The sequence below is a fragment of the Humulus lupulus genome, chromosome 5 (genome assembly GCF_963169125.1).
Source record: "Humulus lupulus chromosome 5, drHumLupu1.1, whole genome shotgun sequence".
In the NCBI taxonomy this organism is placed as follows: domain Eukaryota; kingdom Viridiplantae; phylum Streptophyta; class Magnoliopsida; order Rosales; family Cannabaceae; genus Humulus; species Humulus lupulus.
In genome coordinates, this window is record NC_084797.1 from 27,501,191 (window position 1) to 27,516,383 (window position 15,193).

The 15,193-nt window shown below is 34.3% G+C and overlaps 1 protein-coding gene across 3 annotated transcripts; it reads left to right on the forward strand.

Moving 5' to 3' along the window:
* Positions 1-4,849: 4,849 nt before the first annotated feature.
* LOC133834682 (ferric reduction oxidase 4-like) lies at positions 4,850-8,007 on the forward strand. Of its 3 annotated transcripts, none has more exons than XM_062264358.1 (8): positions 4,850-5,000; positions 5,144-5,240; positions 5,371-5,562; positions 5,674-5,908; positions 6,086-6,413; positions 6,505-6,742; positions 6,858-7,579; positions 7,680-8,007. In XM_062264358.1, the coding sequence occupies exons 1-8, from the start codon at positions 4,850-4,852 to the stop codon at positions 7,817-7,819; spliced, it is 2,103 nt and encodes a 700-aa protein (XP_062120342.1). In that variant the 3' UTR covers positions 7,820-8,007. The 3 variants fall into 3 exon arrangements, with proteins under 3 accessions (XP_062120342.1, XP_062120343.1, XP_062120344.1); XM_062264359.1 differs by having other exon boundaries at positions 5,383-5,562; XM_062264360.1 differs by having other exon boundaries at positions 5,413-5,562.
* Positions 8,008-15,193: the final 7,186 nt, after the last annotated feature.

The window sequence follows — 15,193 nt, forward strand, 5'->3', positions numbered from 1 at the left end:
CCGAAGCTCAACTCTCCACTTCATTGCTTCAGCCAGCCCGTGCCTCCACTCAGATGCTCCAGCAGCTTCGGCCCAAACACCAGCTCCTTCAGCAGCTTCTGCCCAAAACAGCCCCAGCAATCAACGCCTGCAGCCCTCTCTTCCAGCCGAACTCACCAAAGCAGCTGCCTCATCCATTCTCCACTTGGGCCCGCCTCTGCCCAGGCCTGAAGCCCACTCCAGCCATTCCCTTCTCTCAGCTCCATGACCCAATCTCACCAGCCCAACATCCCAACAGCTCCCTGCCAAGCCGAGCAACCCATCCATGCCACCAGCAACGCCCCCAAGCTCCAGCCAGCTGCTCCTGCCCACCGAAGACCAAGCCTGCCACTAGCCCCTTTGTGCATTTTGAGCCCAACAAAAGCACTAATTGTCCCCTTGTCCCATTGCCCAAAAATGTCATTTTTTTACCTAAACTTTTCTACACATTTTACCCCAAAACATCATCATTTCACCCTATAATTTACCTATGTTAGCCATATTATTATTAATTAAATTAATTTAATCAATTTACTTAATTTAAATTGATTATTTTAATACTCTCATTTTGGCTATAAATAGAGAATTTTCAAGACCATTTGAGGTGCTTAGTTTTTAGAGAGGTTACACTACACAAGTTCCACACTTTCAAGACATCTCTATTCTCTTCATCTTTTTCTTCTTTTTGATCATTTTTCTATGAGTTTTTAGAGGAAAATTTGGGGGTTTCTCTTCCAAATTTTTCTATTTATGTTTGTAATTTCTATTCTAGTTATGAGTTTCTAATCTTTTTAAGATTATTAAGGTGATGATGAAACAATATGTAACTAGATAGTGTTTATTTTGTATGTTGATTTCCCATTTTGTGCAATAAAGTTTATGGATTTTCTTCTTCAAATATTTTCTTTCATCTTAAATATCTTGTATTTTTTATTGTTAGATCATATTTGCACTTTGTTCTTCATTAGTGCAAAAACATAATATTCTTTGTGTAAGATGTGTCATTAAATTGTACACATCCAATGCTTAGAACAAAAATATTATGATTTGCCTTATAAATAATGTTAATTGATTTATTTGTTATTTCATTAAATTGATTTACACTAAATACTTTTGAAATTATAATTTTAAAAGTGAAGATAAATCCTATATTTTTATAAAAACTTGTACTTAAATAGAATATCTAATTTGAATAAGTGATGGTTTGATTAATTTCTACTATTACTAGAACTTGGGAATCAATGTACTTTTAAATATTATTGAACTTTTATTTTTTGGATTCTATTATCTTAATAATTTTTCTTTTACTATCTTGATTTCTACTTTTAATTTAGTTATATATATTGTCTTTAATATTTTTATTATTATCTTTTATTTTATTTTATTGTCACAAATTCTCATCAATCTTTGGGGCTAGGTTAGAATTTATTAATTTTGGTTTAAAATAGTTTTCTTTTTTATTTTAGACAACTCATTTGAGTTTGACATCCTTGCTTACACTATCACTATTCTATATGAACGATTCGTGCGCTTGTGATTTATAAATATTTAAAACATACTCGTTTTTGGTCCATCAGAATTCTACATGAAGTTTGTAGAGTTATCCTCCTATGCTTATGTTGGTGCAGTCGATCGACCTCTTTTGATTAAGCAGTTCCTACGTCACTTGAATCCTTCGATACTTGGTCCACTTGTCCCTATGACCTTCAGAAATTTGAGTGAGTGTTTGACAGCAACCTTTTAGACTGAGGCTCATCAAGAAGGAATTGAGAAAAAGAATTCGGCCCGAGAAAGAGGAAATGACTGAAAAATGAATAAGAAAAACCAAGGGCGATGGTTATCCCAAGGAAAACAACTTAGTGGGGGTATCACTAGTAGCGGTTCTTCAGGAAAGACTCGAATTAGGTCGTATGGGTGTTTTAGTTGTGACCAACAAGGTCATAAGAAGAAAGATTGCCCGCAACAACAACATAGGTTCCAACCATCACATGGAGGACCCACATAGGGAGTTATGTTGGGTCTACTCCTTTCATAGGACAACCTAGGAGTAACCAGTCTCAGTCTTCATCCTATGGTTTCACACCCGTACCAGGGCAACAACCCCAATATCAACATCAGTTCACAACGTTTAGGATTCAACTAGGGGTACTCAAAGAGTTTCCAAACTCCTATTTCTGTTGGGATTCAAAGAGGTTTCAATCAGGGAGAAGGTGTTCTAGTCGCGCACAAGCCAGTCTAATCAAGGAAATGGGAAAAACAAGGAAAGCCTCTAGTCAAGCCTATGCTCTTTGTGGTGATAGTGAGCAATGAGGAACATGCCAAGGAGTTGTGGATGGTATGGTTCTTGTCTCACACTCTTGGGCTCATGTATTATTTGATATTGGTGCATCACATTCTTTTATATCCTTAATGTTTGCTAGCATGTTGGGTTTGAGTTGGGAAATTTTTAGTCCTGCCTTGCAGTTGAGTGTACCTATGGTGGATGATATTAGTTGTTTTCCTACTGAGCTTTATAATATCACCCCATATATCTCTCTCATTCCAAGAAACTAGTGATGTGAATGTGGATAAGGTGAATTGTTGGTGGAGCCAATGTGATTTAGCCTAGTTTCATTTATTTCCATAGTCCTATCTTTTGAACGCTGTTTATGTATTTGATTTGGAACCTTATGGTATGTATCTCTTAATTAGTTATGTAAATGGATGCTAAGTATTATTTTTGTGTTTTATGACTTATTAAATTTAAATGTATGGTGACTACATAACTGTATGAATATTATTATTGTATGTATAATGATAGATGATCATATTTTTATTATTAATATTTTTATATATAATTATAGGAGTTATTTCATTATTTTTTTGCTTATAATTATGATACTATTTAGTATAAACTAAAATGTCATTTATAAGAGTTATTTTTCAATAAAGGTCAAAGTTTGACTTTGACCACCCAAGTTATGGATATTACAAATCTACCACAACTTAGGACCCTGGTCGTGACAAGACATGTGCCCAAGACTCCCACTTGAAAGGCCCCAAATTTTGTAAAATGATATTTTTTTTTCTTCTAAACAAAGGCTACCATTTTAAAAAATAATACCATTTCATATATAATTTTTTATTTACAAAAATATCATATTTTACATAGAACCCTCAAGATTTAGGGCCGACCCTAACTAGCCACCACAAATGTTGCTGCTAGAACCCTCTAACGAGTTTTATTCATTTTTGTTGCTAAAATGTTCTAGCAAAAATGGTAGCACGGTTCATGTAGTGACTATAATTAATTAAGATTAAGAATTACTATATTAATTAAGAATCACTATTGTGTGTTATGTCTATTCATTATATTATACATTTATGTGAATATTTTAACCCACAGAGCTATCTTCTGAGTTGGCCATATATGTCATTACTCGATTGGTTAGCTATATCAGTTGACTAGTTGGATATTGAAAAGGTTTTTAGATAGAAATAGTAATATTTATACTCCAATAACCAAGTTAGTAAAAAAAATGTAGTAATTAATGTAATGAGAATATATAACATGCACCCGACAAAAAAAATAAATAAATAAATAAATAAATAAATAACATGCAAGTTTCGTTACTATTCATATTCTACGACTAATAATAGTTGAGAGGTGTTTACCATATATATGCAAGAGCTAGCGAGATTGTGTAACTGTGCTAACATCTATAATAATGTCCACAGAAATGAGAAGTACTAGCTAACGATATATCTGTACTACAATTACGACTTGAGCCTATAGTCAACTGTGTACTTCGATCAATCCCCAAAGTCAACTATATATTATTATATAGTACATGCAATTAATAACGGTAACTTTGCGTCAACTTTTACGTTTAATGCAAATTCCCTTGCTCGATAGCTATACTAAATAATGAAGATTGAGAAAAGAAAAAAAAAACCACTGGCTTCAATTACTGGGTAATAAGACAATGTATTACATCATGAACATTACTTCAGTTTTAAGTTAGGGTGTGGGTGTGTTTGAAATGTATATATGTGAAAAGAGACGTACGACTTTTTATTTATTTTATATGATCAGATGAAAGAGATAGCACAAAATCATTTAGCATGTATTTGCAGTATATCTCATTGAGATATGTATATATAGATTTTATGAAATATAGTTATTTCATTTTCTTCTTCTGCATTAGATCCCAATCTTAAAGAATATGCATCTATGTAATTTTAATATTTGTTTCTTGTCATATAATTTTCTGTTGTCCTTGTACATATGGCATTGTGATGTCATTATATATATACATATATATGATAATGCAGTACACATTTCATCATCAGAATAATATAAATCGTCTTCATCAGGAGAATGTCAATTATTATTTTCGATCGGAAACCACTAGAAAGATTAATAATGAGACAATAATATTACAGATTAATCATAGGACGCAAACTCTTCTCAATATAATCAAGAGGCAATATAATTTGTAAATTAATAATATTCCTTTTTTTCGTGGTCTTCTGAATTAATTAGTTTTTTTTTAATCTCTGAGTAGCCATTATAAACAAGATAAAATCCACTTGTGTATATAAGCATGAATCATGCTCTTTCTTCATGACACATGCATGTATGAAATGTCATATAATTATGCCTCCAAAAAAGGTGTAAATATATATATATATATATTTATATGTATAAATATAGGTTGATTCCTAAGAACATCTCATATATTCAGTAATACTATATATTATGTGATCATTCTCATTAATTTAGCAAAAAGAGTTCTCACCAACGTGTTCTAAACAATTTCTAGGCTAAGATTTAAAAGAGAAGATCAAGATGGGAAAGTTCACGGTCTTAAATACAATATTCCTTGTGATGTTTATTGGGTGGTTAATGATTTGGATTTTGTTACCAACAAAATCATACAAACTCAAGTGGACACCCGAACTGAAAACCAAACTTAACTCAACATACTTCAGAGAACAAGGTTGAGAGATACATATTATTTATCTCTCTCTCTCTCTCTCTCTCTATATATATATATATTGTAGCCATTTACACATTTATGTATTCTTTTATTCTTAAAATTATTATTCATGCTAATTCTTAATGAACATACTTAATTTGCAGGGACAAATATTCTGCTTTTCTCATTCCCTATAATGTTCATAGCAGCTTTGAGCTGTGTTTATCTCCATCTCCACAAGAAATCACCAAACTCCGACAGGTAGATTTTTAAACTTAAACTACCATAATGAATTTTTCTTATTGCAGATAGATTCTATTATAATTAATATTTCTTTGAAAACTTCTGATTAATATTCTTATACTTAATTATTATAATATATATGTTTCAGCGGTCAAATGAGAGGACTTCGTCGTCGTTTGGCCTCATGGAGAAGTCCAGTGTGTGTTAAAGCACCTCTGGGGATTGTTAGCTCAGTGGAGCTATCTTTTGCAGTCATGTTTGTTGTTCTCCTAATATGGTCTCTGGCTAATTATTTATATGTCAGCTTTGGTAGCCTCCACATGCACGCAGGAGACAAAATGTAATAGTACATTAATTTAATTAATCTCTTGATATGTTTTAATTTGCTTCCACTGAATACATACTAGATAATAACATATGACTTAACTAACATTGGAGTTGTTGTCTATAGATGGCAAGCAAAATTCAGAAGTGTGTCATTGAGACTTGGTTACATTGGGAACATATGCTGGGCATTTCTTTTCTTTCCGGTGACAAGAGGCTCTTCACTTCTGCCTCTGGTTGGACTCACATCAGAGTCTAGTATTAAATATCACATCTGGCTTGGCCATCTCTCCACGGTTCTCTTTGCTGCTCATACCGTGGGATTCTTCATTTACTGGATCATGGCCAATCAAATGGTTGAGGTAATATAATATTACTGACTATAGATTACATTTTTTTTACGTACCCAATGATATTGTAAAATTAAGGTTCTACTGATCACAACCATGTACGTATATCATTTAGTACGAGTTTATTAATTATACAGATGATAAGTGTACTTGCAATATTAAATAAACATATTTATGTTCATGTTGCAGGCACTAGAATGGAGCCAAACTTATGTATCGAATGTAGCAGGAGAGATCGCAATGGTAGTGGCATTAGTGATGTGGTTGGCGAGCATTGGCAGAGTAAGACGAAAGATGTTTGAGGTGTTTTTCTACACACACCAACTCTACACAGTGTATATCATTTTCTATGTTCTACACGTTGGTGTAGCCTACTTCTGCATGATACTGCCTGGTATCTTCCTCTTCCTCATCGATCGATACTTGAGATTCTTACAGTCCCGGGACAGAGTTAGATTACTCTCCTCTCGCCTTTTGCCAGGTGGTAACTTCGAAATGACTTTTGCCAAAACCCCAGGTTAGTAATAGTACATTAATTTATATATTAAGATTTGTAAATAACTAACCCTCTCTTTATTACTTAACCAATAATCGTATTAAAATTCCAGGATTGCAGTATAACCCAACCAGTATTTTGTTTATAAATGTGCCATCCATTTCCAAGTTGCAATGGCACCCTTTTACAATATCTTCCAACAGTAATATGGAGACGGATAAGCTTAGTATTATGGTCCGAACCGAAGGAAGTTGGTCTCAGAATCTTTACAAACAACTTTCTTCTTTTGCGAATCACTTGGATGTTTCCGTTGAAGGACCATATGGGCCATCCTCGTTTTCCTTTCTGAGGTTATTTTTCACACTAATATGTTGCATATATTGACTAGACATGACTTCCATGTATATGTATATATATATGCTTCTTATGCTTACTTGGTTGGAATGATTCGGTGTTGTGATGCAGGCATGAGGCTCTGATCATGGTGAGTGGTGGAAGTGGGATCACTCCTTTCATATCTATAATCCGAGAGATTATGTTCCAAAGCACAATACCCAACTCTCATGTTCCACGAGTTGTTCTAGTTTGTGCCTTCAAGACCTCAGCTGATCTTGCCATGTTAGACCTCTTGCTTCCCATCTCAGGCTCACACGCCGAACAGATTTCCCAAATAGAACTCCAAATAGAAGCCTATGTGACCCAAGAGAACGAGCAGCCCACCATAGAAGCCCAAAAGACCATACAGACTTCCTTCTTTAAGCCCAACCCACTGGACATGCCCATCTCTGCAACTCTAGGCCCAAACAGCTGGCTGTGGCTGGGTGCAATAATCTCCTCCTCTTTTGTCTTATTCCTCCTCGTGTTGGGTCTCGTGACTCGTTACTATATTTACCCAGTGGATAACTCAGGAGGGTTTTACCACTACTCGTACAGATGTCTTTGGGACATGTTTTTGGTGTGTGCCTGCATTTGCCTGGCCTCCAGTGTGGCTTTTGTTTGGTCTAAGACTGGAAACGGAGGGTTAAATGACACTAAGCAAGTTCAGAATGTGGAAATGGCGACACCAACGTCGTCTCCTGCAGCTTGGTCTTACGCTGGTGGGGATCATAGAGAGGTGGAAAGCCTTCCCAATCAGTCATTGGCACAAGCGATCAAGGTCCATTTCGGTGCCAGGCCTGATCTCAAGAGTAAGTTAATTACATTTTTATATCTATAGCTCATTAAATTTATATTCAATTATATAAATGTAAATGGCCATATTGTTAACTATTTTTATTGTGCATGCAGAAATCTTGTTCGAGTCCAAAGCATCTGATGTTGGAGTTCTTGTTTGTGGGCCAAGAAAGATGAGACATGAGGTTGCCAAAATTTGTGCCTCTGGTTTGGCTGATAATCTACACTTTGAGTCCATTAGTTTCAACTGGTGAAGAAAAGTAATGAATTTGATTGTGAAATGTTTAAGATTTGGTGTTATTCTATAAGATGTGGTCATATCACTATAGTAATTAATGTAATTATGTACAATTTTAGTAGTGTTTGTTGTGGTTGTTCTACTATTTTCGATTGCTGCTTATGATATCATATATAAGGGTCTCATCAGAAAAAGAGATTGAACTCCCTTTCTGTAATAGTGTCTCTTTTGAATAACTTGACCACGGTCCATGTATAAAAGCTAAACATATTTTACTTATGAAAAGAAGTCTCTACCGTTGGGTTACCGAAACTGAAGTACTCAATCTTAGAGGTAGCATTCAGCGTATAACTTATGAGAGAAATAGTCAAAGTAATATGAGTTTTATGTTATTTTTTTTATTATCTATAACCCGGACCCGGATCGTCTATCCATCCACTTACATTTTGCCACATCAATTATTTTAAAACAAAAACTAACCGTTAGTGTGGTGCAAAACACCACCCAAAAAGAACCAATATAACACAGAATTATTAGTAACAAGAACAACAGCAAATTGCTTGCATGGTTCAACTCAAATATTGAATCTACATTAGTAGAAATGGCTGGCACACTTTATTGGTTCTTTGGTAGAGAGGCATACAAACAGAGAACAGAAGGGAGTCGTGCTCCAATTACAAACTGGTTACTAAATAGAAAACTCAAACTCTCTTAATAAACTTTCTAAATCAACACTCTATAAACAAAACCGTGCACGAGGCACTTAAATATATAGCTAAGTGCACCAACTTACAAAATGGTGGTCTAGAGGCCAAGTCAGCCTATGTCACTAGGCTGAGAGAGGTGGGGGCATGTGGGAGTGCCCTCACTCAATTTTTACATTTAAAAAAAAAAAAATGCTGTTTGAACCCACCCCCAAACACACACACAAATTATATTTAAGTGCTATCCAATGTGTCTCTCTAAGGTCAGCCACAAACATGCTAACAACAATCATATTACATTACATGAGCTAAATCAGATCAGGTACAAATCATTGCATACAAGAGACAACCAACTACCCGTTAGTACTAATAACTATATGGAACATTTTCCATGTGCTTCCTTCCTTAATATGTTTTTGTTGACTGTGACTGACAAAGTTTAAAATGATTTGGAAGTGGAGTTGAAACTGACTTAGCATCATCCATTACAAATCATTATAAAAAATTTCTAAGATAATTTGATGATACTAGCACTACAAAAAATCTTAGTTTTAGTCACAACAAATTTGTGACTATAAAAAAAAATTTGTGACTAAGGAAAAATTATCATACCTATGTCATCATTAAAAAGTCCGTGGCTAAAAGTATTAGTTACAAATATCACAATTTGTTGTCACTAAATGTATTTTTAGTTACAACAAACTTTATTACTAAAAATAATAGGTTGTGACTAAAACTACATTAGTGACAACTTGTGATGAAGTATGCATTTTTAGTCACAAGTAATTTTTTGTTGTTACTAAAAGTGGCATTTAGTCATACAAAATATATGTTGTTACTAAAAAATTATCACTAAAGGTTACATTTATTTGTAGTGTAGGTATTTCCCTTTTTTCGATCAACCCCAAGTATCCTAGTAGCTGATCCCAAATATTTCATTTCAAACTCACCATTTAGTTGAAACTTAATCTTGTTTATTTCTTCCCAACAATTAGGTTGTCATCAACATATAATAGCAAATTAATATATCTGATTACTAAAATAATCACATAGATCATATGAACTCTTGGCACCACCAATGTTAGTTATAAACTCATCAAACCTGATGTTCCACTACCTTGGACCTTGCTTTAACCCATATAAGGATCTTTCTAACAAACAAACTTGATTAGGATTTCTATTATCAAAACCTAATCAAGTTGTCTCATGTATATTTCCTCATCTAGTTTACCATAGAAGAAAGTTGTTCTTACATCCAGTTGGCCCACCTCTAGATCAAACTTAACAACTTTTGCTATAATGACTTGAATAGATGTTTGTTTTACCACTGGTGAAAATATATCATTAAAATCCAATCTCTTTTTTTTTAAGTGAACCCTTTTGCAACTAATCTAGCTCTGAACCTTCCTTCCTCAACTCTTGGTATGCCTTCCTTTTTCTTGAATATCCACTTGCATCCAACAAGATTTTTCTTACCAATTTTGCTAACAAATCTAGGTATTATTCTTCATAAGAGATTTCATTTACTCTTCTATAGCTTGAATCCAAGTTGTGCTATCTTTGTTATTGATTGCCTTTTGGTAAATTGTAGGTTCTGAACTATCAATTTCTATTGCAGTAGCCAAAGTAAAAGCTATAAAATTAGCTATCCAAGTCCATCAGCTGCCTTTACTTCTCTTCTCTCCTTGTAGCTAGTTGGTAGCTACTTAAATCAGAATAGGAATCATTACTCTTTTCTAATTCTTCTTGACTATGAATAGCTTTTTTTATTTTTATTTTTTTCTGGTGCTAATTTTTTGTTATGATTGGTTAAATATAAGATTAAGTGTATTTATATAAAGTGTTGGAAAACACTTAACGATTTCACATAATGGTAATGTGAAATTTGACTTTTTGTTGTATGCATTCAAAAATTATCTTTTTGGGTCCAAAGTGATACAATGAGGTATCTAAGCATGTCCCAAAAGTTTGGGAACATTTAAAGGTGTTTAAGGTTATTTTTGGACAAGTTAGGCATACCTTAAGAATTTCACCTATGTGAACTTAGAGGTGGTCTTGCCTCTCATGGGAAGTTCTGAAGTCTCTCCTGTGATAGTTCATGAATGGATGAGCACAAGGCCACAACGGTGTCAAGGGTGAGGTGTTATTGACTTTGTCAAAATGAATAATTGGTTCAATACTTCAAGAAATCAAGTGTTTCGGTGAAACCTTGTAACATTTTCACTAAGGCTTAGTTTAAATCGAAAGATACTATGTTTTATGCACTAATTGCTGGGTTTTATGCCCTTATAAAACCACATTTCTGATGTAACACTTTTGATTATTAATAAAGAAGTATAAATTATTTTTGTTTATCAATTGCATTGTTTGCTTGTATTTATTACGTGATTATTTGCTTAATACAAACATATATAAAATCTTGAACATATAAATAAGTTACACTTATAGTGACTAGGTCACAGTAGATTATAAAAGTAATTATATGCTTAAAAGAATTAGTCCTAAGATTAAAATAGTGCACAACATTTTTACTGTTTTGTTAATCTACGATATGATTTACTTATACACTAGTTATGATGTCTTGTCCATGACATTGGCTAAGTAGATAAGATCGAATGTATGCTTTTACATTGGACTAGGACCGAAAATGATTATCGATAGATATATAAGTATCGTTATTATCGAATCTAATCAGAGTCACAATGTTGATCATAGGTCAAGTCGATCTTAATTCTGAGTGATAATATTTCTATTAATTATATTATGTGAATCTTTTGATTTGTTCATTAAAAACTTACCCCATGACATACCCTATACTTACATCTTGGATGATAGAAGCAATTTGGGGGCTTTATTATCATCAGTTCTTTTATTTTCAATCATCATGGAGTTTCAACTTCCAGTGGTTGTTCAATTCTTGTTGTACAGAGCTGATATGCGTCATGAAATCAAGTCAACATAGGCAGTTCTCCTGGCTTTCTTATTGGGCTTAGGTACGTACACCTTTAACTTTAATTATAAGCCAAAGAAGAAAAAATTGTTAGAGTTTTGAAAGAGAACTTGATAGATGAAAAAATGGTCAGAGTTTTGATAGAGAACTTGATAGGTAATGAGTTTACATACTATGTAGTAATGATATTATTCAAATCAGTCAATCAGTTCATGTGTGCCTCATGAATAGCAGAGCTATGCTTATGTAGTAATGATACTATTTAAATTAGTCAATCAATTCATGCTTAGTGGGGCCTCATGGAACTTTGATTTCGTCTCCCTACAGATGGTGTTCATTAGACTTATAACATTGTTAAATTTATTAGGATAGATCGTCATAGATCATGCTCTTATAGATTCACCCCTACGGTGACTATTAATAACTAAGTCTTTAACAATCAAAACTTTGGGTCAAGCTCATAAAGTAAGAAATAATTGGTTTTTTTTTACTTTGATCGAATAGGAAAGTTGTTATTGTAAAGTTATAGACTTTTCATCAATTAAGATGTTTTATCTATTTAACTAAGTGATTTTGTGACTCTCGCCTATTGGAACACATGTTTCATGGATAATTAAAATACATTAGAAATAGTTGATAAGTGTTTTAGCATTTTGCTTATCTATGAACATGTCAACATGTTATGATGTTTCTAAATATTTTGTGTAATTATATATATGTCAAGCAATGCATTGATTTCGATTTTATTGATAATCCTAGATCTGTAGGATCTCCAACCCCATTCTCTCTCTTCTGTCGAAAGATGTGCTAACCGACGAAAACTTCATGAAATGGAAGTCCAACATCAACATTGTGTTGATGAGGAAATATCGATTTGTGATGACTTAAGAAATCCATTGGCAAGGCACTGGCTACTGAAAAGCTTGTTGGAGCAAAGCCCGCTACAAAGACTGCTAAAGGGGAATGCTTCCACTACAAGGAGACTGGGCATTGCAAACGCAATTTCCCGGCTCTCAAGGGCAATGAAAACCAAGGTAATAAAATATTTGTCTTGGATGCATGTATTTTAGAAAATGACTCTTCGATTTGGATTGTTGATTAAAAATCTACTAATCATGTGTGTACCTTTTTACAGGTACTTAGCAACGGGGGAGCCATGAAGGATGGAGAGCTAAAGTTTAGAATCGGAAACGGGATGTTCGTTCCAGTCAAGGCAAGAAGGATGAGCTCATTGAGTTTTGGGGATATCAATAAAAATTTAATTTCAGCTTCTTTATTACATCAACAACATTTTGTTGTTACTTTCACAAATTTTAATATATCTATTTCCTTAAATATATGTGAATTGTGTGTTTGATGTATGAAGAACGAGCTTTACCTTTTGTGAGCAAATGATAACTAATCCTAGGCCGCTAAATGACAAAAGGTCGATAATGATAACATGACGTACCTTTGGCATCTTCGCCTTGGTCATATTAGCCATGATAGGATTCAAAGGATGGGCCTTTGAAGAAACTCACTATGGGTGACCTACCTGTTTGTGAATCTTGTCTCAAAGGAAAAATGACAAAGCCTCCATTCTCTGTAAAAGGAGAAAGGGCCAAGGAACCACCCGGGTTAGTTCATTATGATGTCTATGGAGCGTTGAATGTTCAAGCAAGGAGTGGTTATGAGTTCTTCGTCACTTTTATTGACGATTACTCAAGATACTCATGTATTTACCTAATGCAAAGGAAATCAGAAACTTTTGACAAGTTTAAGGAGTTCCTTGCAATGACTCAAAACAAATTAGGCAAGGCTTTAAAGATCTTGCAATCTAATAGGGGTGGAGAATATTTGGATAATAAGTTTCAAGAACATTTAATTGAACTTGGAATATTTTCTTAACTTACTGCCCTAGGAACTCTGCAACAAAATGGTGTTGTCGAGTGTCAAAATTGTACGTTAATGGAAATAATTATATCTATGATAAGTGATTCAACTCTACCAACTTCTTTATGGGGGCATGCAATCCAAACTACATGTAACATTTTAAATGTTGTGCCATCTAAAGTTGTCTCCAAGACAGCATTAGAATTATGGAGTGGTCGTGAACCATGTTTGCGTCATTACAGAATATGCGGGTGTCCAGCTCACGTCCTAAGGAAAAAGGAATGAAAGCTAGAACTATGAACTGAAGTTTGCATGTTTGTTGGCTATCCTAAAAGTACTCAGGGTGGTTTGTTTTATAGTCTAGTAGACAAGAAAGTGTTTTCTTCAACAAATGCAGCTTTTCTAGAGAACGACTATATGCTGAATTTCAAACCTCATAGAAAAATAGTATTGAAGTAAATGTAGTCAGATTTGACTATTCCTACTGTTCCTTCCTCATCGACGCAAGTTGATGAAAATAGGGTAGAAACTGCTAATCCAATTCAGACAGTCACAAAGCCTTGTTGTAGTGGGAGGGTTTCTCGTAATCCGATAAGCTATGGAATGGATGGTGAAACCAACATGCTAGTTGGGGACACAAATGAAGATGATTCGTTGTCCTTTAAACATACTGTTGACCCTGATTTTGGCCAACTGACACGGAGTCAAATATGCTTGATGTGGACAAATACGTTGAAATGAATGTGATGACAAAAACAATAAAGAACACAAGAGTTTATAGTGGTTCGACCCCAGAATCTGGTAACAACCTACGTCCACTTGAACTGTTATTGATATAGGATTCAAAGGAGTGATCAAATAACTAGGGTTCAATGAGTTTCACCAACCTTTGAAGAACAAGACAATATATCAAATAGAATAACTCTAATCTCAGATAGTCAGAAAGCAAAAAGTCCCCATTCCTTGAGCTATCTTTCTCTATTTATAGGCTCAAGGAAGATTTACATTAATTTGTTATAGATATTCTTTCCTAAATAATCGGATACTCAGGAAATCATGGGAGATAATTTCGGATTCGATCATAACTGCATAAGATTTTCTCCGTGTATAGCGTGTATACGACTAGGCTGGTCGTATATAGAGATTGAACGTTGAACCAATAGATATCTTCCTGGTCGATAGTCGAGCACGAATTCTGCCAGATGTCAGCCACGTGTATTAAATGTCTGCCATGTCATCTATGCCTGTTTTTTTGGATAACATTTGCCCCGCAAGTTTGTTTAGTGCGACCAGCAATAAAGAAACTTTAGGGAAACAACCGTTCATATCCCCACGAAATCTGTCAGGATCCCCGTGCTTTTTTGAAAGCCGTGACATAATTATGTCTAATCAAGCGTTTTCAGTTTTCAAGAAAACAATTTGACGGCTTATACACTTCCCCACGTTTCGAAAATGGAAAGTAATGATTGCCACTTTTTGCCATACCCCGACCCCTATAAGTAACTTATTTTTCTTCCTTATAATTTTTTACTCACCATCTTTGTCAAGAACCTTGCTTCCAGAATACAGAGCTTCGAAACCAGTCAGACGTCTAGCTGAAGGTCTTTCCGACTCGAAATTTCTACTTTTTTCTTAATCTCCATCTTCGCCCAAGTAATCATTCTATCTTTTAAACTTTTCATTATGCCATGCATGCTGTTACTATGCTCTGTGATTTCCGTGTTCTTTAGTAGGGTTTTATGAGGATTTTTTGTATAAACCTTCCAATGCTTGGTAAGAGGGCGTCTTTCTGCTTTGTATAAGTTAGGACTTAGTTTGATAGTAAGGATCATAGGCTTAGGGCGTAAGATCGACATAAAAATTC